This window comes from Calonectris borealis, chromosome Z (assembly GCF_964195595.1).
Source record: "Calonectris borealis chromosome Z, bCalBor7.hap1.2, whole genome shotgun sequence".
NCBI lineage: Eukaryota > Metazoa > Chordata > Aves > Procellariiformes > Procellariidae > Calonectris > Calonectris borealis.
The window spans coordinates 54,832,977-54,857,987 of NC_134352.1; the positions used below are offsets into that span (position 1 = coordinate 54,832,977).

At 36.5% G+C, this 25,011-nt stretch overlaps 1 protein-coding gene across 1 annotated transcript in view; it reads left to right on the top strand.

Annotated features, from left to right (window-relative positions):
* Nucleotides 1-25,011, top strand: part of PTPRD (protein tyrosine phosphatase receptor type D) — a 1,348,716-nt gene that overhangs the window by 1,292,544 nt on the left and 31,161 nt on the right. Inside the window, exons 37-39 of the mRNA XM_075138097.1 lie at nucleotides 2,738-2,913; nucleotides 17,147-17,266; nucleotides 18,395-18,549. Coding sequence (XP_074994198.1) covers nucleotides 2,738-2,913; nucleotides 17,147-17,266; nucleotides 18,395-18,549 — 451 coding nt within the window. The remainder of the gene's footprint in view (nucleotides 1-2,737; nucleotides 2,914-17,146; nucleotides 17,267-18,394; nucleotides 18,550-25,011) is intronic.

Below are 25,011 nucleotides of genomic sequence, written 5' to 3' on the forward strand. Positions count from 1 at the left end.
TTTTTTTACATCAGGTACTAGGATTGGCTACTAAGATTTGTAAAGATCATTCTTTAGTGCACAGTTTGCAATAATTCTCATGCTTAATTTTCACACTGAGTTTGTGCAGTATCAGCTCCAGAGGACAGCTTTCCCAGAAGATCATTTAACCACTTTACAAAATGTTGTTTTTCTTTTTCATTTTTTCCTCGGGCTTTTATTTATAATATATGCTTCAAAGTATGATACCAGGCATCATAATATAATTCTAATTTATGCAGAAAACATTTCTTACCAGCTTTCTCAGTTCCTTTGGTAATAATACCCAGTTGGTATAGATTTCTCTTCTTGGCTTCATTTTTCTTTCTCATCTGTTTTGTGCAAAAATGTTTTATTATCTTGATGAAGGAAGAAAATACAGCATTGTGCCTAGCAGTTGTATTTTCTAAGTCATTGATTCCAATATCCACAATAAGAATTGTCATGTAAAAAAGTTTCAAGTCTACAAGAGTAAGGCTTTTGAACTCTGATTTCTGCTTTCATGGAGGGAAATCATGCTTTTCAGCGATAGACTACGCAGGTTTTAAAGGGTTTTTATTTTGCTTTATTTTTCTCCCAGAAGAGACTTTCAATCAATTCTAATCATAGTCAACCAGTCTTCCTGTGTCCATCCATGCATCTTGCCTGAGGAGTGCCATTTACTGCCTTTCTTGCGCCCCTGAAGTTACAAACTCTTTCCTTCTCTGAAATATTTTGTCAGATTTTTCCTTTACTTGTACAGAAAGACAAATCAAATTAAAATTTGTGTTTAAATATAATTTGAACATATAAAACAAGAAAATCTGTTAAGTTTTCTTGGGCATAAAGGCAAAATTTTATGCCAGACTACAGCTGCAGTAACTCAGAATCTGAATCATTTCAAGATTATATTGGGTTTTAATTAGTGTCTCAGTTAATCAGTGAGTTTGTTCATTACTAAGTAAGTAGTGGAATGAAACACTAATCTTACCCAGAACAAGTGGAGAAACTCTTCAAATTGTAGCTAAAAACAAACAAACAAACAAAAAGTGTTAAAGAGGTACCTCTACTTTCCATTCAAATTAAAATTATTTTGGAAGACATTTTCAGATGTATGCCACGGGTTGTCAGGAAAGACAGGAGTGTACAGCCCCAATGCCTGGTTTGGGGTCACCAGAAGGAGATAATACATCAGAATAGATTTGGACATTTAGTTTCTGATAGAAAGTTTGAGAAATATTTCTTTAAACATCTTCGATAATTTATTGTGTTTCATAGCCAAAGAAATTCAACTCTGTTGCTTTGTGGAGTGAAAATAGTCTCAGCATTAAAAAACGCCAGGCAGCTTGTATCACCTTGAGTCTCTTTTGAAACAGTTTGTGGAACCTGCACTGTGTCCTGGGGTTGTAGACTTGGGCATGGCAGATTGGCTGTATAAACATAAATCATTCATTTCTGCTCAAAGAAGTAACTCCTGTTAATTACTTCAACAAACCTTTTCTATCATTTTATTATGATGCACAGTTCTGTATTTCAGCTAACTCTTCTGGGGAACACTTCCATGTTCAATACTGCAGTAATGTGGGAAACGCTGCTTTGCCATCCCGCCAGCACTGAGATGTCACACGAATATCTTTTCTTCCTCAAGTCATCAGTTAAAAAACCAGCAATGTCATCAAAACTAGTGCCTGCCACGCGTTGTCTTCCAACATATACATAGTCTGAGTTAAAACTCGCACTGCACTACACTCCCTCTGCCCCCACCAAGGAGGGATGGGATTGAGACCTATATGTCTATTTTACTCCTTTCTGTGAGCATGGCTGCCTTATTAGTCCAGACTAGTAACATGGTCTTCGCTACAGCCAATACTCTTCCTTGACTTGGCAGGCAGCATGTTATGGTCCAGCTCTCAGATCAGACATGACACTGCATACCCTCAGTTAAATAGATTCCAGTTAGGAGCTGGCTTGCTTCCATGTGGCTCAAAGTACAGACATGTGTCTGGTAGATACACCCAAAGTCCCTCTGTAAGTCTTGTCCAAAATGAGCCTCGAGCAATTGACAGTGTAGGTCCAATGTGCCCACAGGTCTTGGATTCCGCCCTCTTTTTATGCATTTAATTTTTATTTAGACTTGCAGAGGTCTTTATTTCATGCACATACCATATAGCAGATTCCACTGTTTCTTAAACCTGACTTACATAATGTACTTTGTTAAAATACAGCTCATAGTTAGTTTCCCATTTAATGGGAAAAATTAACGTAGCAGTAATATTAATAGTCTGAAAACCTTAATCCTTTTTCTATATCTAAAAGAAATGCAATGAGCTCAATGAGAGTGTTAAATGAAGCCTACTCAGGGCATCTGATGGAGAGGCTTCCCTGTCTGGCCCAGGCAGAGGCTGCCATACTGGTGGATGACTGCAGGCAGTATCAGACCAGCTTTTAAATGCTGCGGTTTCCAGGTCTATCCATTTGCTAGAGATTTTCAGGCTTCTTTCTTTTATACTTCCTCATCAGACTGAGTCCCTTTGTTGCAAAAGAATGGTTATTCTCAGAGAAGCCATCATGCCCCTCAGCTCCACAAATGGCATACACTCACTTGCAAGTACCCATGTTCTACTTGGCATGCAGCAAGCTAAGATTCGCTGATCCAGCTGTGTCACAGGATTTTTTAGCGGTTGTACAACTGGACAGCACAGAAATGCTGCCCCGTGTTTTCACTCTTCTCTCTTTGCAGGCATACCAGGCAGTGACTATATCAATGCCAACTACATAGATGGATACAGAAAGCAGAACGCTTATATAGCAACACAGGGGGCATTGCCGGAAACCTTTGGTGACTTCTGGAGAATGATGTGGGAGCAACGGGGTGCAACTGTCGTCATGATGACAAAACTAGAGGAGAGGTCCAGGGTAAGGAAAGCATATACAATGTTCATAATATTTTCTTTCATGTATGTCTGCCTTCTGTACATGCACAAGAACTGATTTTTTTTAGGTTGTCACCAGTTAAAAGTATCTATACTATGTAAATCACTTATATAGGAAATGTTAGTTCCACCATGAAATTACCAAGTCACACCACCTTATTTTGTAAGGTTTTTTATACTCTGAAAAGCTTGAAATCTCTTGACCCACAATGATTTTTTTTTCCCCTGTTTCAGTTATACTGGAAATATCAGGAGGTGAATGAAAATGTTACCTCCTCTGTAGTATCAAGAATACAATTGTATCATCCTGTTATGAGGAATGTCAACAGCACTCAATTTTCAGTTTTATATGGTGTAGATTAAACATTACTTAAGATCAGTGAGGATTTGGATCTGCTTAAGAAACATAAGAAATTTTTTTCAGCACATACTGGGTGCTAGGAAAACTCTAGAACAGCATATGCAGTAATACAATACAAAATTATCTGTGATATTTCAAATTCAATTTTACAGGGCAAAGTAAAATTAGGAAAGTAAAGGATTAAAACGTAACAATACTAGTCTAATAATAGAAGTGTTATAATAAAAGATGTGCTATATGTGAAGGGAAATCAAAAGTAATAATACTTTTTTGTTACATATTAAGGAAAGTGATGGAAAGAGTAGTAACAGATGACTGTGTGTTGCATGGAGACTTACTAGCAGGTCCGTACTTCAAGGACTTCGTCAATTCTAATAGTGGATGTTAGTGGGGGTCAGGGGGAAGAGTGAAAGGAAAAAAGTAAAAGAAGAGAAAGATGGTGAGAAAAAGGAAAGGGAAAAACCCTTCTCAGTGTCCAATCAGAAGGAGAAGGAGTGTCCAGCCCTCAGCACCCTCTCCAGTAGAGCAGGTGATTCCCCCATCATACTTTTCCCACAATAACTCAGTATTTTTTGTCAAGATGTACTCAAACTCCTCGTGGGTTGTTCCCACTTATGGTGCTGTCATCGTGGCTGGGAGCATGCGTTGACTGGGGGAGGTGTTACGTGACTGATTCATTGCCGAGCTTTCTGCAGACACATTTATGAGTCCTGTAGTGTAAATTAGAAGCTACAACCAAATGTAGAAATCAGGAAAGGGGAGAAAGAAAGGGTGATTCTGACATCAGTGGCAATTGCTTCCCTTGGGAAACTGCCATAACAACAGTACCAGGGTTTGCAAGTATAAGTCCAGGAGATGAATAACAAAGAGTGTCACAGGAAAAATACTGCCACAGGCATTCTGGGGTATGCTATGCTGGAAGATTGTGTGAAGGGGTAGGGAGCTGCAAGTGGGAGGCAGGCTGCAGGATTGCAGGTGGGAGGCCCTTAGCAATTCAAAAAGCTAAGGTACCTAAGGCATTGTGCAACATGTTAAAAAATGCCATAAATACAAAGGATCAAGAACAGTTCAGAAAGAGAGAAAGTGACTAGGGAGGAGGAAAGGAGATTTATCATCCAGAAAAGCTTTTAAATCAGCAAAAAGTATTTTATGGAGGTAACTGGATAATAGTTGATATTTCAGTAACTCATGGATGAGCTCCATTTCAAAATTAAAATCTTTTTGCGTGTGTAAGCTTGGAACAGGGGGGACTGCACTGTAAAGCCTAATGCTGTACTGTGTTGGCATTGACGTTTTTTTCACATGCTTGGATATATATAATTGCAATGATTAGATAACTTATTGAACCTCTTGGCAACAGTCGTTCCTTTCTGGAGACTTATCGAAGTACATATATATATATATTTATTCTTTTACCATTTCATCACTTTTTAAAATAGAGTAGTTTTTTTGCAGTCAAGAAATGTATAGCATTCTAATTACAGAATCACTTTCTGCATGTAAATTCAACCTATATTAACACCAATGCCTGATGGCCATTAGTACATAGCAGAGGGTAATTTTATCAGAAATTTTCATTTTGTCTTGAGTCTACCAGCCTTGTCTAGTCTAGGCACGGACAGTAGTTTGGACTTAAGCAAATGAAATTTTGCCCATTTCTTCACTAATTACTTCTTATATAATAAAGTAGCTGCTGAATAGCATCAGCACTAAGAAAAAAACTGATCTTAATAAGCAGTCCATTGCAGAAGGTGTACTTAAATACTTAAGAGTTTATCTTAATACTGCAGGCCACAGACAGCTACTGTCTAGAAAGATGTTTTGATGTAACTGAATGAAATTCTACTCATTCTCTCCAATAATCACTTAGCAGAATTTTAAGCCAACTCTAGCCTTTGCTGACTGAACCCTAAAAAACCACTGATCAGAATAGTAATCACCTCCAGAAGTAATTAGCATTCAGCAGCAATACATTCCCAGACTGTAATGAGAGACCAGGCAATCTAGTCAATGGATTGTCTATGCTTTCAATGCTTATGTTTGCCTCTTTTGGGGGGCATAATTTAGCTCATTCTGTGTTCATAGGTCAGGTGAGTTTGATGCACTCAATGCAGAGCATTAGAGACCAGCTATCCAGTATGTAATTCAGCTCCAATCTTAGAGTCTGCAACTCTGTCAATATAGGATACCGGTTACCTCTTCTCCTAATACAGTAGCTACATGTAATGTAATTAGTGTTGATGGTGAAGTAGCAGTGGGAATCCCTGTATGGGAAAAGAATACGATGACAACATTTCATTGTTATTTTTTCTCATGCTATCATTTTTATATAGCATATCCATAAAGCAGGCGACCAAGTGACATTTCAAACATGAAATACAAACACTGTTACATACCATTAGAGATTAAGATCTTCACTAATTTTGTTTCTTTTTTTCCTTTGATTTCATTTTGATTGCTTTTGTGTCTTGGCAGCCTGATCATTATTCCTGCTGCAAGGCAAGATGATTTCTCTCTGGGACTTCATCTACTTTCCATCTCCTCATTTCTGTTTAGCTTGCTTTTTTCATTATGTGGTCCTGCAGCTTGATATCAACCTTTTTTAACCTGGACTGCATAGACGAAGATGGGGATTTTAATTGCATCTACAGAAACAAAGTTGGTTCATTAGCATGTGTTAGATGTCTGAGTAACTTCAGCTTTGAGAATGTACATATTTTACAGCTGAGTACATCAAATGAAGGTGTTACAGTGAATTCATTATTCATTTGTTTGCCTAAAAGGAAGCTGCAGGAAAAGAGAAGCTCCTTCACTTATAACCTTTCACACTTTGTTGGTTTCATACGAAATGTCATCACCTGAATCTCACTTGACCTAAACCAGACTAGAGCGAGAAAATCAGTCCCATCATTCAGCTACCACGCACATAATTTATACCAAAAAGGATTATATACACTGGCAGTGCATACATCAGTGTAGCATATTTGTTGGTAGTATATTTGTCACATACATGAGTTTAATCTAAATTAAATAAAAGAACAATATTGAAGGTTGCAAATTAGAGACTTTAAAAAGCAGTTGTGTGTTACGCTAAGGAAAGCTGTAAAGCATGTAATGTGTGATACCTCTCTTCCCCACTCCTCTATCTTCCCCTCTGCCCCAGCAGTGCAGATTTTCCTTTTTTTTTTTTTTTGATCCTCTGAATTAATTGAATGTTCTGAGAACTCCTGTGCTGTAGTGAATGATGTGAATGATCAGATGAAGATAGAGAATCTCACTTTATAGCAAAAGATAATACTGCCTCAAACAGGAAATACTTAGTCCTGCCTCCTGTTTCAGGTTAAGGATACTGTTGTGGATCATCAACTTGAAAGAGAATTCAATCCTTCTCTTCTTTGCTATGTAATTCTTTATTTTGAATATAATTACTATGTTGTTTTGGAACAGATAGAAAATACTTACTTCCCTTCTTAATCTGGCTGGCAATATTTCTTTGTTGGGACCGTAGTGCCTAGGATTAAAATCTTCTGTCAAAAAACACCAATCAGGTCAAAGCTAAATGACAATATGATGACCCTACCAATTATTCAAATATGAGCCAGATTCTGAACTTCTATACAATTGAGGAAGGCTTTAGTTTTCATACTGATACTGATACTATCAGCTTTATTCGAATTTGATAATGAAGTGAATACATGAGGAAACTACATTTGTGGCATTCTGTTAGCCTGCTCCAGGCACTCATCTGGCTGTCAGGAAGTGGATATCATCATCAATATTATAAGCCAAGGATATATAAAAATATAAGCATAGAATAATCATCTTGGTTTGTCAAAGTTTAACATCTTGAATCCTGAGTTTTCACTGGGAAGGGCGAGGTAGAAACAAACTGAGTAGAAAAGTCATGTATCCTGTCTCAGAATTTGTTCCCCAATATTGCAATAGCTGGGACTATTTTCATGGGTCCTGTATCAGTTCCATAAGAACATCTAAGGATAGTTAAAAGTCCCTGGACTTAGCTTCTCTCAACTGGTGACTGATACCTGAGAGAGTCAGGAGAACTGGCACTGTTCCAAGAAAAACCAGGCAGACTTTTCCTGAGGTTGCTGCAATGCTAAACAGGTACTTCTGTTGTTCCAAGTGTCATGCAAGAGGTCTGAATCTCCTGTAACCAGAACACTCCATCTGAGTCTCTCAACTATTTTTTTTGTAGATTTATAGACTATCTCATGTGTTAGAAAAATGGAGATTGGGTGAGAGCAGAAATACCAAGTAGATGAAGATGTATGTCTTGAAGGTGGAAACTGTAGTAAAATAATTTTGGTGCTCTGTTTTGTTTGGTGGGCTTGGGGTTTTTTTAAGGACTGGGACATATTAAATTAAATCAGGGAAGCTTTTTTCAGGTTCAAGTAGTACCAAAACCAAAAACATTTGAATAAACACAGTGGAAAGTGTAATTGTACCTTGGGACTCTTTAGTAAGAATAGCTTTGAAACAAACTTCTGGCCACCAAGGATTTCTAAGTCTTGCTATAGGCACGGAAAACATAAAGGAAGGTCTGTGAAGAACCCTAAATTCTTCTACTCTAAATGCACAAATTGCTAACATTTTTAATGAATCTTCATTTGTTGATGGCAGAGTAGGCACTGATATCTAATGTAGCTGACCTCATAGCTAAGACAAAGCAATAGTACATGCACAACGGTAAATAATAAGCAAAGAAAACTAAGAACATTGTCTTCTTGTCTGTATGAAATGCATGAACATCTTTCAGACAAGCTGTGCAGGAGAGTTTTCTGTGATTGTGATTAAGGTAGTTTTCCATTTATTGTGCAGAGCTTCAGCAGCAAATTTCAGATCTTTCCGCCTAAGTATGTTTTGACAGGTAATACTTGTGCTATTACCTGTCAAAATACTGCATCGAAAATAAGTGACAATAAGACATCTTCACTCGAATGAGTAGAAAAGTCATCAATACGTGCACTTAACAATTCATTACAGATTATATCAATATGCTTCCAAGTGTACCTGTATTCTACTGTATTTAGACAAAATGTAATTGATTTGTGCATAAAAGCTGCACTGATGTTTTGTATTGGGCAGCACAGGTATATAAAAATGTTTTTTTTTTAAAGTTGTGAAACGTATTTAAACATAGGAAAATATAAATTAAAAAATTGGCTATTTTTTGCAGCAACTAGAAGAATATGCCTGTCTTTATCTGGTAAGAGATAAATTAACATCTCTCCCAGCAGACATATTAACAGATAGGACATGTGTTGCAGATGGCATTCTTTCATACTGAATCGTATTGTTTTACTAAAGAAGAACTAAATGTACAGTTTTGTCATTGTTCATTCCCTAATTTTAATGGCAAGCCAGTAATTTCTGTATCAGTAATGTATTATCAGAATTTTATTTCACTTCTTTAGTGTTCTCAGCATGCTAAGATATGAGTCAGAAGAAGAATGAATGAGAGAGCTGGCAAAAAAAAAAGAAAAATCCAAAGTCAAGTAGACCATGTGTTCACCCGATTTACAAAAATAAAAATGTGTAGGTTTGTACTGGGTTTTTTTCACTGTAACAGAATGCGATGGCCACAGTCCAAGAATTCCTACACCATTGTAAGAGCTGGAGTCACCAGTTACCATGTCAGAATTGTGAAATTCAACCGTATGGCTGTTCATTATGGAAGGATTCTGAGGTGCAAGGGCAGGGACGTGCTCAACTCTCACTGAAATGCAGTCAGTCATAGGTGCTTAATTCATGTAAGAATCTATTCCTAGATGTATACTAACATAGACTGCATTCACCAATAAAGCTTAAAGTTTCTTTTTCTAGGCATGTTACAGGCAGAAGTGCCGTGCTGAGGTGCCTCAGCTAAAACTCAGACTATTATGTCACCCAGCAAAATAGCTGTGGAAATGCCATACTATAAGAAGGGTTATTTTTGTGTGAAAAGAAGTGCTGTAACACCAGTACATAGGCTGAAAGTAGTTTTGGCATGCCATGTCTGGTTATTTCAGTTATACACATTTGGAGTTGAGGACATACAGAATGAATGCCCCATGTGAAAAAATGTTGGTAAATCACAGAGAATCTAGAAGAAAACAATAATGATCAGAGATTGGAGAAATAATATATGGGGAAAGTCAGAAAGAATTGGATTTGTTTTATATATAACAGAGAGTGAAGGTAAACATAATAGTCTTCCAGCATGTGAAAGGCTGTTAAAAATTTCATGGCAATCAACCATTTTCCCTGCCTGTGGGACTCTAGGGGAAGAAATAAACTTTGCAGCAAAGGTGATTTATGTTAAATTGTTAAATAACTTCCAAAATATAATGTCATGAATGGAGCTAACTCTGTAAGATATTTTGTGCAGTCTCTTCCACTGTAAGCTTTCAAGAACTATTTACACCAGAGTCTTACCTGAAATGATATGGCAATACCTGGTCTGCCACAAGTATTTTTCAAAGCAACCATCCATTTTTTTTGTGTTGTGATTCTGTGTCCATAAATGAAGTGGTTACTCTTAGCTGTTAGGGTAAACTGATAGTTGTCTCAAAAATACTGTTTCCCTGAGGCAAGTCTATAGCAAGTGGGTCAGTCAAAACTGTATTATAACTCTGTAATTTGACTTTAGTTGCTTAGTTCATTTGCTTTGTGCTTGAGGTGAGACATACATTACTACCTCACATAATTCATTTCTTAATACAGACAGAGGGACTGTTTCACATGTAGAGAATGGCCATTGACATTTTGAGTTAGAAGTTTTCCTTATAAAATCAAAAATTCTGCGTGTTTTTTTTCAAAATGCAATGATTAGTTCGTGTTTGGTTTAGTACTGCAACCTATTACTTCAGTGCAGGGAATTCTTTCAAGGAATTTCAGGCTTGAAAAGCTCAGTGAATGAATTTAGTATTGTTTAGGGAAAATAACCCCACATTTCCTTATTTAGCAGATTCTGGTGAAAGACTCAAGACTAGTTCTCCTTTATGGTGAGAAATATATCTGGAAAATTTAAGTTCTTCAGAGAGGTGTGTCTGAAAGACAATATTATAATTTACACTTTCCATCACTTACCAAATTTTTCCTATTTTCTAAGGAAGTTAATGGCTACAGCTGGCTACTGAGAGGCACATGTGGTAACAGGTGTTTTCTCTAGGTGGTCTTTCTGGTTAATATCACAGGAACTGTATGAAATACATTTATGAGATTAAGAATTTTATCCATGTATTAAACTAGGAATAGAAAGCTTACCGTGACTCAAAATTCCATTCAAAAATCAAAATCCAAGGTCTCTTAAGGTCCCCAAAACATTCTCCAATGTACCATTTCTCATTTTCGTGCTGTTTAATCCATTCACTTCCGGCTTTCAGGTGAACCAAAAACATAAGAATAATAGAATTTTGTTGCTCTGATGTTTCACTCTTTTGATTATTTTGTTTCACTGATTTCTTACATAATATTCATATCAGCTAAAAGAGATAGCTCTCTTGAATGGACAATAAAAAATCTCCATTAGAACACTTGAATAGTAAGCTGAGTTGTTCAATGTGTTCTTCATACTGTAATGTAATATCTTGTTCAGTGAAAGGATCATTCAGGCTGCACACAGTGATCAGCCTTGAGTACAGGAAGAGGATGAAGCAAAAAGTAGTCAGCCCATTCACTTTTCCCCTTGGTTCCATTCATATAAACATTTCAAGACCTTTCTGGAAAATCTTGCTGTACTTAACTCTTTGACAGACTCATCCTTCAAAATGAATTCACTAAGACCCTGCCTTCCCTGCTGTTAGGAAGAGTTCAAAAAGGGCATCTCACATTGATGCCAGCGATATAGTTTTGAACTGTTCTTGGCTTGTATAGATGAAGATGAAAGATGAGATACAGAACACATTTCAAATATGCCCAAGATTCCTTTTAATATCTGTTTCCTTTTGTTTTGATAACCGCACCACACTGTGTCATAAGGGTCAGAATGGAAACAGTTTGAGGGTTATCTTTTTAATTTTCAGTTATCTTTCAGTATTAACTGTTAGCCCATTAATCACATCTCAGAAATTTCAAGAAGTAAGGATGTAATGAGGGTTGATTTGCAGACTTACTAGAGGACTAAAGTTTGATATTAATTGATTAACCTAAAGTTCATTTGTGTTGCCTCTAAACCCTGTTTGGAACTTCTTTTTCAAGGCTACTGTAATTAAGATCTTAGAGAGAATTACATTGCACTGCAGAAGTGCTTATTTTCTACCTAGTTTTTAAACTCCAAATATTCGGTTCAGGTGAGCTTCAACAATCATAAAATCATAGAATCATAGAATCATCTAGGTTCGAAAAGACTCTTACGGTCATCAAGTCCAACCATTAACCTAACACTGCCAAGGCCACCACTAAACCATGTCCCTAAGCGTTATGTCTACACAACTTTTTAAATACCTCCAGGGATGGTGAATCAACCACTTCCCTGGGCAGCCTGTTTGAATGCTTGACAACCCTTTTGGTGAAGAAATTTCTCCTAATGTCCAATATAAACCTCCCCTGGCACAACTTGAGGCCATTTCCTCTTGTCCTATCACTTTTTACTCGGGAGAAGAGACCGACACCCACCTCACTACAGCCTGCTTTCAGGTAGTTGTAGAGAGCGATAAGGTCTCCCTTCAGCCTCCTTTTCTAAAGGCTAAACATCAACATCTTTGCCTTTACGTACTCACAGGTATGTATCCACTATAAATCGTTATTAGAGACCAGTGCTTTCAAATGTTCTTTTTTCTGTAGAAAAAATGGATTCAAAGAACTGAAATTTCCAGAAGTGATTAACTGTTTTGGGAATACATTTGGTGAGACTTAGAAAAATCTGTCTAGCTGGGGCTGGGTGCTCAGTTCTTTCAGAATTTAGGGTCCTGTTAAATTCAGTGCATCTCTGAAAGCAGAATCTAAAACTTTAAACTGTTTTATTTTTAGCCTTATTTCCGAATAGGAGTTTATATTTTTAATCTGTCATTTAGAGTTAGACCAAAGTGAATCAGGGACACTTGACCAAATCTTATTCAAATAAGGCTAAAAAATGTGTTTCTGTATTCTGTTTTTTTTTTAAAAAAAAATCTTTACATTACAATCTAATGTACTAGTGTCAGTGCCTACAATCTTTAGACTCAAATCAGCCTAACCTTTAGGTGGCAAGGCATTGCTGCAAAAAGGAAAATGGCTTCACAGGAACAACTGCTTGGAGACAGAACACTAGCTGGAGTGTCTGAGGCACTAAGCTAGCCTGATAGGGTTAGAAGCTGTTTCCATCGCCAACAACTGACACTATATTTTTATTGCATAATTATTATTGTCATTCAACATCATTGTAGACATACTTGGTTTTGAAGGAAGACCATCTGAAAATGTCATTATAAAGTTTTGTCTCCAAAAGACTATTGTTATTATTAAGAAAACCAGAGCAAGAAGTTTGTTACATACTGTTGTTATTTCCTATTCTAGATTCAGCATAATTCGTACGCTGTTCTTACAACAAGGAATGTACTATATAAATCTACCTATTATTAGTTTGCTGTCTCTTTCTTGATCTGCATTTTGTCCTTATAATCTCAGATGGCCTGTAACAGCTGGCTCATGTGTTAAGAATCACCTGAAAGGGCTTTTGAGCCCGAACGATGGAACTTTATCCTGGAAAATTATTTCTCTATCCTTGAATGTCAAGAATCTTTGTATTCATGTGTTCATATGGAAATACACTTCCTTCAGCTCTGTTGATGCACAACAGCACCTTCTCTAGTGTCTGTGACTTGTTGAAGTGTGAATATTTTAGGAATATTCTTAAGAACTCTGTAACTACTTAAACCCCTCAAGTCTGAAATGGTCTCAAGCTTCTCATTTTTAATGGAAAAAAAAAAGCATTTACATTTTCTTACAGCTTTGCTTTCAGTGAATGCTCGTACTTCCATAAAGAGCAAGGAGTCGCATGGTCTGAGTGGAAGAAATGTAGAGAAAGAAAATGTGTGTATGTTTCAGGGGCGGGTTAAGAGAATGTGCCTATCATTAGTTATGTCTTCTAGCTATGTCTACTACTATGGTACTTAAAAGATTTCATAATATATTTAGTAGTCTATTGAGAGATGCTCTGATCTCAGATGTAGTGGTTTTGGCAGTGTGCAACCTATAATCATGAGATAGTGAAAGTAGTAGTAACAGGTATGCTTGTCATTACTTGTTATTGAATTTCTCTTTAAAAAACACTCTGAAATGCCCAGTGAGTTCTTTCCTGCTTGTGTGTCTGTTTCGTTCAACTTGCCATCTCTAGTGACAGGCAAGAGAACATTAAAGAATTATTGGTGAAAGCTGTTTTCTGTAACCATGTACAGTTAGTGGCACAGAAAAGCTCTAATTGGGTGCAGGTGAATATAGTCCGCAGAGGAAAAGATCAACTCTTGGAATTGGGAGCAGAGTGGATAAGAGGAAGGTGAGGACTATGAAATTCACCAAAGGTATATTATGAACTAACTCTGAAAATAAATGAACCCTGTAATTGTGTTTCTGAAGGAGGATGTGTGTTATCCTCACCATTTACCACATTAAAGTTGTCTGTGTTCCAAAAATGTACACCAGTGAGGAAGAAATTGCTCTTACTACAGGGAAATTAAACACAGGCCAAAGAGCTAAAGCAAAAAAACATTTGGCAAATAATTTCAAAATTGACTGTTGACATTTAGTGTTAAATTTTGGATAACTCAAGGATTTTGAGAGTTCTTTTCGGAAAAAAACATTAATATGTAACCTCTGAAAAATAAACTTACTTTAAGTGCTGAAGGCTGGGATCTTAACATAGAATAAAAACATTTAATAAGAATTCTGTCTCAGAAAATAATGTCTTAACAATTAACTTACATTATTTGATTCTCTGCTGCTGGTGAAGTCCAATAGAAAACATTGTTCTTATTTCTCACAAAGATAATTTGAACTCTAAATTGTTAGGAGTATTGGGAATGTAAGGTTTATGATCACAGAGCAAAAGAGTGTAGGAGGCAGGTAAGAGCACGTCTCTGAAGAAGACCTCTTGTTCTGAGAAAAATCAAGAGGCAGAAGGAATAAAAGATATAGTTCCATCAACTTATGCCTCATGTGCCTTTCCAGAAGGTCAGATCCCTGTGAGTCCAAAATCAGGTTTTCTTTCTAAATATTTGATACTTATTTTCATCAGTTTCCACTTTCAAATATATACCCTGGTCTACAAATTGTATTTATTTTTGAACAATTAAGAGTGCTTCCAGCAGCAGTCCTCTGCATCAGCTAGCTTGGACAGGAAGTATTTTAGAAAAATTATGAAATGATTGGAGTTTATGTTAGATAAACAAATAAATGAAAAAAAGAAAAAAAAAAACAACTAAAATCTGCACCTAAAAGAGCACGCACATTTATTTTCTTCCAGCCTAACTGAAAAAGAGCAATTTTCTACAGGCTTCTAAATCTGAGTATAGGCTTAACATTAGATTACTATACAAAATAAAAATAAAACAAGTATTTTCTGTTGTTTGCAAAGATTCTGATAACCTACTGTGTTCTGAATTTCCATTTAATTTTTGCTTTGAACATTTATTTCTTTCTATTACATTTGGAAGTTGTTTTTATGAAGTCTTTCTAGTAAGAAAGCTGTTATTTTTTCAGGCACACTTTCTGGAAGCTGGCACTACTTCTACGAGCATACAATTTATATGTGGGAACTGCAGACAGAACAAAGAGGAGATCTACATGTTTAGGCATGCAAAGGCATAGCAAGACATTTATTTCTTGTATTAATTTTATTAAAAGTACATAAAGTATTCTACCATTTTTACTAATTTTTAAAGAAATCATTCAAAACAAACAGGTTTAGTCAGAGGTTTATACTAAACCTGTAGTTGCTACGATGACAACCAACAGCTATTTTGTATCAACGTTTTCCATGAAAAAATGTATGTCATAATTATGAATTAATAAATAATAAATAATAAACCATAACTTGTCTAAAATACAAATAACCAATACAGACACAAGTTACACTCTGTCTATACCATGATAAAGTGAAACTAGATTTACTATAATTATATTGAAATAATTCAATTGAAAATATACCTTTCTGTCTGATTTGCAGAAGACCACACTGGCTTCTTTTAGTATTGGAATCTTGCAAATATGTCACCCATATTCATGAGTACCTGCAATACTTACTATTTCAGTATTTCAGTAAGTGGCACAAGGACGTAATTACTTAATTCCTTTAATAGGAGGATTTTATACACTATTAATCCTGTTTTTAAGACTGTGGTACCAATAAACATTTTTAGTTACTTTGTTCCAATTCCTTATCTATAAATTAAGCTATCAATTCCTGTAAAAAGTTGTTTCAGGTTTTTTCTGCCTCTAATGAATGTTCATCACCTGCTTCAGTGGTTAGAATTTTTTCTGCTCTTTGTCTAGATTACTTGTTTTCAGACTGTGATTTGTGAACCATTAGTCATCTGTGACCTGTGAGCCTCAAAATAAAATGATCTGCAAGTAAAAGCTATTCAGGACTGGGGAGTGTGAAAGCATACTAAGTCTTTTTCAATAAGTACTGTGCAGAGTGAGAAACCTGAAGAACACAGGAGTTTCAAAGATGCATTTCTTAATTTTCCATTTTGGGGGAGTCATCAGTTTTTCTCTTGGATTACCACGACAATTCACATTTTTATCAGAAATACTGTGCTTTTATGGGTTCTTAGAGTTTGTGTATTCTCACTGAATTTGGTATGAGTCTGGCTTAGAGTGATTAATGAAGACATTTATTAAACAAATGCAATGCATTATTACTGGACTCAGAACACAGTTCTTTTCTGTACCGTATGCAAGGCTAATTGATAAGAAGGTATTGTTATAAATAGAAAGGAGACTGTTTCAGTTTCACCTATCAGTCACTGAAAGCAAAATATTTTCAATTATTTAATCCCCATACTACTTTGTACCATATTTTCTAATTGTTTTAAGGGTTCAGCATTTCTTTTTTCAAAATAACTTCCATTGTAAATACCATTTTTAACTGAAACAAATTATTGAGCCTCAGCAATGATGATAAACGTATGGTTCTCTTATGTATCATCTTATGCAGAATTATTTCAGCTTGTTAACATTCTAAACTAGGGTGTTTTGAAATGGAGTGAATGAAATGGCCTCTGTCTTTTAGAATTTGATGGATAAACTCTGTATCAAACCATGTTTTCTAAATGCCTGTGAACACAATTTCGTCACATGCTTCGTAACACTGATCTGAGAAGGAAATTGTATTTTCTCACAGTGCACTTAATAGTTGTTGGTGCTCTTTCATTTACCCATGTACTAAAATTATTTCTGAAAAAAATCAGGTTTTTACAGAGATATTTCTATACATACTAAATATTAATATCCAAGCAACAGTTTATATGTTTGGGGACTAATGTGAAATAGGTGAAATATGCCAAATATTAAAAAAATTGTCTACCTTTACTGGATTAGTACTGTTATTAAATTCTGAACTGTGAAAGGTGAGTTACTGAAGATATAGGTCATATTTTTAGCTACTATGAATTGTTTTTTTCTTTAGTGTATCTATACTTACTAGTATTTCTTAATCATCTGCCCCACTGAATTTACAAATACCCATTATGGAAGAAGATATTGTAAGAGCTACTACCAGAAGAGCAATTCTTGTGGTAGTAAATAAATTTCTTGTGTTGGATCCTTAGCAGTTATTGAGCATCTAACTCCACATACTTTAAAAACCTACAGTGATATACACTCATATATATAATAAATGTCGGTTTTAAATGTATTAAATAATTCTTTTTCACTACAGGTGAAGTGTGATCAGTATTGGCCAAGCAGAGGCACAGAAACTTACGGACTAATCCAAGTGACCCTTTTAGACACTGTTGAATTGGCAACGTATTGTGTTCGTACATTTGCTCTTTACAAGGTATATATACTTACAATGTATTTCAAAATTTAAATGTAGGCAACTTCTATCCTTTCCTTTTCCTTTTCCTCTTCCTTTTCCTCTTCCTTTTCCTTTTCCTTTTCCTTTTCCTTTTCCTTTTCCTCTTCCTTTTCCTTTTCCTTTCCCCTTCCTTTCCTTTTCCTTTCCCCTTCCTTTCCTTTTCCTTTCCCCTTCCTTTCCTTTTCCTTTCCCCTTCCTTTCCTTTTCCTTTTCCCTTCCCTTCCCTTCCTTTCCTTTTCCTTTTCTCTTCCCTTCCCTTCCCTTCCCTTCTCTTCCCTTCCCTTCCCTTCCCTTCCCTTCCCTTCCCTTCCCTTCCCTTCCCTTCCCTTCCCTTCCCTTCCCTTCCCTTCCCTTCCCTTCCCTTCCTTTCCCTTCCCTTCCCTTCCCTTCCCTTTCCCTTCCCTTTCCTTTCCCTTCCCTTCCCTTCCCTTTCCCTTCCCTTTCCCTTCCCTTTCCCTTTCCCTTCCCTTCCCTTCCCTTTCCCCTTCCTTTCCTCTTCCTTTCCTCTTCCTTTCCTCTTACTTTCCCTTTACTTTCCCCTCCCTTCCTTTCCTTCCTTTCCTTCCTTTCCTTTCCTTTCCTTCCTTCCTTCCTTCCTTCCTTCCTTCCTCTCACTCTCTCCCTCCTGCCACCCTGCCCTTCTTCTTTCACTTCCTGCCTTCCCTGGTTGTCTTTCTCCCTTATTTCCTCATTCCCTTTCTTCCCTTTCCCTCCTTCCACTTTCCTCCCTCATTTCCTCCTAGCAGCACTGAACAATGAGACTTCTTCTAAAGACGGAGTGTATTTTTCTTACAACAAGGAGTTTTGTACGTTAATACAGAGCTCTCACTATGAAAAACCATTTTACTGCATGAAATACTAGCTAAGGCTCTGGCACTTATTGTGAGGCATTACTGTGCAGTATGGTTAAAGCTCTTACATTGTTTGAATCCTGCAATTTAGAATACAAGAAACATTTCCCTCCATAGCCTGAGTTCCATTTCTCGCTGGCCCCAAATGTGATTTAAATACACTTCGCTGATATATATACTTCTGCAGTTGTTTCATTGAAAAGAGCCAATATCACATCAAATGGCAGTTTTGTCATGAAGTTTTTTGATTTCATAGAACGGTTCAAGTGAAAAAAGGGAAGTGAGACAGTTCCAGTTCACTGCCTGGCCTGACCACGGCGTCCCAGAACACCCAACACCATTCTTAGCTTTCCTGCGACGAGTCAAGACCTGCAACCCACCTGATGCTGGACCTATGGTTGTGCATTGCAGGTAAGCCCAGAATTTCTTTCAAAACATCTTTTGTCAAGATTACTGCTTTCTGTTTTGTTACAGACGAAAACATTATCTTCTTCCAAAGAGACTTCTGAGTCTGTCAAAGAAAAAGATGGTTGCATTGCAAATTGGGGACCTGAGTATGGCACTGTCAACTTGGATGGGCCAGAATTATTTTCTTTGGTCTGTGCAAGAGGAATTAATTTTAGAATATCTAACGGTCTACAGGGAGAACGCAAATGTATCTATGGCATTCAGAAGGTGGCGTGAAAAAGAAAGAGGATAGTGTCGATTTAAGAACACAAATATTGAAGAAAGTGTTTTGAGCAATGAAATAGCTTTTGAAATTATTACTTATACTGTGTATGAAAGTAATGAACATGAAAGATAATGGTAACTTTTACTGAAAATAGGTAGAAACCTTAATCTATATTCAAGGTTAAACCCTCAGCTTAGGAGCTGGAACTGCAAAGGATGTTTGGGAACAGGCTGAGCTCAGTTCCAGGGAAATAAGTGCTCCATGCTGTTTGCAAGGTAGCAAACCTCTTTAGGCATTATAAGGTATGGATTAACTAACCCTCAAGAGAAAAACATCAACTCCTCTTAAAGTTCTGGGAGTAAGGACAATGAAGAGGAAGAGATGGGGATTCTTTGGAAATCTTTGATAAGAGCAGATCTTTTAGAAAGCCTTAAAATCACACTAAGAACGTCGTCAGAACATATGTGCCCATTCTGATAGAAGTAAACTGTAAGATGGGTCCCCTGTCATTCCAGGGCTATGTTGTTATAGCTTACTGTGCTGCCCCTTTCAAAGGAAATTCCTAAGATCACTGATTTTTGTGAACTTCATTTTGGGATACCTTCAGTTTGTAAGGCTGAGAGCTACTACTCCCTGTTCACTGAAGCTGCAAATGCCTAGCATATTTAAAAACCAGTCTTGCTTTTGTCATCCAAAAATTGAGGAATAGGAATTACAAGGATTACAGCATACCATCCCCTCTGGTTCTGGCTTGTTACATAGTGGTAAGCCAGCCATGGAAGCTGGTTACTTGAACATTTTTAAAGTGATTAAAAGAGGCTGTTGTAAATGAGACAGGAAAATAAAGTCAACAGAACAAAATAAGCCGGACTTCAATGTTGAAAGGCACAGACTGTTTAGGAAAGATCAGAGAGCATGGAAGTTGATAGACATGTAATGTTTATTGAAACGCCAGGGTTGGGGACATGGAGTAAATATAAATAATAATACAAATCTATTTATACTCAGTTTGCTGAGTATTTCCTCAATGGAGCCAAATCTTTTTGTACCTGTATTTACAGGATGTTAGAACATTTTGAGTATTGCGTAGAATTATGGATTGCCTCAGCTGTAATTTCATCAGCTTGATACATATAGAGCATACCTCCAAAGGTGCTCAGCAGTGAAGATGTTATGCTCTAAATCAAAATCAAAATTAATAGAAAAAATAAATCCCCCCACTCTGGGAAGGCTGTTAAGTAAATATAATTACCTAAATTCTCTCAATGCAAAAACAGATGAATTAAATTAGTTGTTAAGAGACATACAGGAAGTCATTGGAAAAGATGAAATAAAATACAAAGCTTATCACTCAGCGGTATCGATGAACTGCAAGGTCCTTATTTCTCTTTGTCATTGGTTATTCAAGCAAATTTCAGTGAAAGTGATGGCCAGGTTAGGTAGTATGATTTGATGCCTATTGAGGGAATTTTTTTTCCCGATTTCCTATTGATTTATTTATGAATACTCCACAATATGCATATCCTGGTAGTAAATTTGTTGAAGCTCTTTGCCTTATGTATAGCTTCTTGAGACGTTAAGATTTTAGCCATTTCATACAACCTATCCTCTACAAAGCAGGCTTCCACACATTCTATTATTTTAGCAAGCCTTTTAAGTCCCACTCCCAATAATTTCTCTATGAGCAGAAGAACTGATGAAACCAGATTTCTTGCAAATTTACATGTTTATGTCTCTCTATTTAAAAGTTTTATGTGGCTGGGCATGTAGCAGTGAGTGTTGTGGACAGTCCAAAGTTTATGAATGTACTCATTAACTCATCAACGTTAATATGCTGACTATCTAACTGATAGACCAACAAGAATTAGTTACTAAAGTCTTTCTTACAGTAGTAATGTTAGTGTGGGTGTCTCTTCAGGCATATTGTAGCAACGTTATATTTTGAGATTTGTATTACCTTATCATTTTGAATTTGACATTATTAAATTGGTAAAAAAAGTCAGAAGAGGAACAACAACAGAGCATTAGCAGAACTTTTTTAGGCTAAAAGATATGTCTTTCATTCAGCAACATGAAAAACTTTCACATTTAGTTTGAAATTAAAGTACTGGATGTGCCTGAACACTTCATTTCAAGCTCAGGAAAATTTTCATTTTATGTCAAAACAGAAAAAGTGAGCACATTTTGCATGTTATCTATTTTTTCTTAGAATCTGCTTTCAGATTTTTCTTTCCTGTCTTCTCTGTTGATCACTTTGTAAATTTCTCCATTCCACTCTTTCTTTTCCTTCTCATCCTGAGTCATTTCACTTTTTAAAATTTTTTCCTCTCCAATGTCTGGACTGCTCTTTATTCTGTGGACTCCTCTAATTATATTCTATTTCTGTCCTTCAATTCCACTGTTTTCTCAAACTCATTTCACCGGTTTTTACCATATTGCTGAACCATTTGAATACAAAATATGTTCCTACATGTCTTAGTATTTTCTCTGAAGAAAGATCGTCATTCTAATGGTGGCATTCTCCTGCCAATTTTTGTCATGCATCACCTTTCACTGCCTTCTAGTAGTCACCCTTTTCCACTGAGATATTTTGCCTGTTCTTGACAAACTTCTTGCATTTCATTTCTTTCTTTGCTGGCCCCTAGTCTGCCTCTGCAGCCTTTTAAAAAAGTCCTCTTTTCCTTGTTCTGTATCTTATCTGTCTCCCATTTTGCGTTCAGGACTCCCTAAGTCACTTTTCATTAAAGCTCATGTACTACCATCATTCAGATATTGAAAGTATTTCAAACTTTCTCCACTAGAGCAAAGCAATATAATACAAGACCATATCTTGTATCCTTTGCCTATGGTAGGCAGTGCTTTTCCAAGATATCCCACTGAAGGAATAATCTGAGTTTACTCCCCAGCAGGAACATGGGATTCATAGTGGGGAGTGTAAGTCATCTGAGACAGCACTGGTGCCTTCTTTTGTGTTTCTTCCAGGGAAGACAAAATATCAGAGCTCAGGAAATTATAATAATGACATGTTATAGAAGTATAAATACAAGGAGATTTTGTTTGGTAAAAAGAAAGAGTAGGTATGAAGAAGCTGTGGAAGCATTTTTCTGCAAAGCTTTTAGCCCATAAGAAACTGAAAATAAAAGCTAGCAGGCAACTAAGTACAGGGAGAAGCTATTTGTCTATAATATTTCTGTGAATTTAGCTAGAGTTTCTTATTACTCAAAAGCTGAGCTCCTTTTCACTTTTGATTCAGGACAACACCCAGTAAAAGCAACAGGAGCCTGCCTGGATGAGGAATAAATAGAAGAGCCAACTATCTGCATTTTGATCCTTGGAGAATAACCCCCCATTCATTCTGTATTTATAAGTAGGTATTGTAAGTGAAAGGTTTAGCCCAAGCTTTTCCTTAGTACATTCTCCACATCTGCTTTAATATTGACCAACGGTTGTCTTTCAGTCCACTGCATACTCAGAGATTAAGAAGTTTTTCCAGTTTGCTTGGTGGTTTTGAAATATGGCTATAGATCCTATAGAAAATAAAGGTAGTTGGAGATCCAGTTCAGTTCAGCGTGGCCCCAGACCAGTTTGTATCAAAGCCTTAGTAGCTGATAAGCTAGTTTAATATCCTGTTCCTAGGAAATGGTTGTTGAGCGTATGAAGAATTTGTTTAATAACTTACACTGTGCTTAGTGGGAAAAAGTCTGAGGTGAAAACGAGTGACAACTGAAGAACCTACCCTGTAAACATTTGAATGCATTCTATTCACATAACAGTGACCAGAAAAAAAAAGCATAGTCTTAACTAGTGAAATTAACTGTGAATATAAGTATTACCATTTAAAATTACTAGACTTTATAAGACATGTTCTGATAAATGCATGTCAATCAAATGCAAGGGGAAGTCTTCATAACAAATTTTGTGAGATGAAAGCAAACAAAAATACAGAATTATATGATCAGAATTTATGATAACATTAGTAATTGTTTGTTACTAATGTCCATGCAACAGACATCTTTGCATGTCATTTAAACATCTACTTTTGCTAATTAACAGTTCGGTTGCCTGTGCAGTATTAAAATTGAATCTAATATAGAAGTCAAAAACGTGTTGAGAAATGTCATATGTACATTCTACCAGTCAAAGCTCTTACTTGTGCAGAAAAGTTAGCAGATTTTTAAGCTGAAAAGGTAATTAAAATGTAATTCAATCTATGTTAAAAACATAGATCATTGCTGAAAGGATTGTGAAGCACCAAAGGTAACATCAAGGCCCAATCTAAATGGAGATTTTTTTTATTTATGTAATCAGATATTCTGGTAGGACTACCTGTATGAAAAAGGTGTCGTGGTTTAACCCCAGCCAGCAACTAAGTACCACACAGCGGCTCGCTCTCTTCCCCCCGCTGGGATGGGGAGAGAATCAGAACAGTAAAAGTGAGAAAACTCATGGGTTGAGATAAAGACAGTTTAATAGGTAAAGCAAAAGCTGCACACGTAAGCAAAGCAAAACAAGGAATTCATTCACTACTTTCCATCGGTAGGCAGGTGTTCAGCCATCTCCAGGAAAGCAGGGCTCCATCATGCGTAACGGTTACTTGGGAAAACAAACCCCGTCACTCCAAACGTCTCCCCTTCCTTCTTCTTCCCCCAGATTTATATGCTGAGCATGACGTCATATGTTATGGAATATCCCTTTGGGCAGTTGGAGTCAGCTGTCCCAGCTGTGTCCCCTCCCAAATTCTTGTGCACTCCCAGCCTACCCGCTGGTGGGGTGGTGTGAGAAGCAGAAAAGGCTTTGACTCTGTGTAAGCACTGCTCAGCAATAACGAAAACATCTCTTATTATCAACACTGTTTCCAGCACAAATCCAAAACATAGCCCACACTAGCTACTATGAAGAAAATTAACTCTATCCCAGCCAAAACCAGCACAAGTGGTAAAAATATAAATGCATTATGCCATTGCACTCTTTTTCCAAGAAAAAAACTATACTTTTCTGTCTGTATCCACCAGGAAAGATAGTTTAGCAAAGCCCAAATCAAGGTAAAGTTAAATTTCGAAACACTATTTTTTATAAACTGCCATGTTCCATGATCCTTGCTTGAGTTACATTCTCCCAAAGACAGAAATATTATTTTCAGTGTAAGGTTTGGTAGAGAAAAGCAGCTAAATCAAAGGTAAAGCTGGATGAAAAAAACCTAACACCACAAAATAAATTTAGGAATCCCATCCTGTTTGTAGATACTTTTCATAATGCATCTTCAAATTTTGACTTGGCTTATTTAGAATAACTTGTCTGAAGATTTTTCTATGGTGGCTGAAACACTTGATGCAGGTAGATGCTTTTTCATTTACAGACTGCTATATTTTAAGACTGTATCCTTTCAGTCTTTTTGCACAGAAGTTGACTAACATCACAATCCAACTGGTGTCTCTGCATGACTTGCCCTAATTTGCAGACCTGATCTAGAAAAAAGGATTTCTTTAATGAAAAAATGCAGACTTAAACCCTAGGATTCTGCATTGGTGAGGTTGTAATGTGTGGTCTAATGATAGTGGGGAAAGCACACGTTTTTGTTTGAAGTTGGATTAGTGCAGGCAAACAGGTGCTAATCAGATCACAATAAAATAGCACCAGAGGGTGTTTGGAGCTTTATGCCATAATGTTTTCAAAACATCACAGAAACTTTAGTAGTTGGTTCAGTAACACTACATAAAAGCTTAACATGTAACTGCAATCCCATATGTTTGAATCTCTCTTTTTAACACCAGCACCAAGGGGCATATCTAAGATACTTTGTGAAGTTTTGGCAGGTACTGTTAATGCTGCTATTGCAAACAGAAAAACTTAGATGTTTGGAAGAATGTGACTGTTTTAAGTAAATCTGCATCTGAGTATACTAACATAACCAGTTAGCACAGTAAAAACAAGTTAATTTTCAAAAAATAACAGAGCACAATGTGATCTTGTATTTCTTAAAGCAGAAATTTGTGTTCAATGTTTCAGAATAAAAAATAAAATTAAAAAAAAAAAATCGTATCTAAAGCAATCATTTTCCAGTAGATAGTTTTTCTTCACTCTATGTCTTTTGAACCTCCCTACCACTTTTGCCACATGCCTCACAAGTGCTCATTTTCTAATCCTGGCAGTGAGTAAGTTGCAGATGACTGCCTATCCTTTTTCACGGTGGGGGAAAAAAA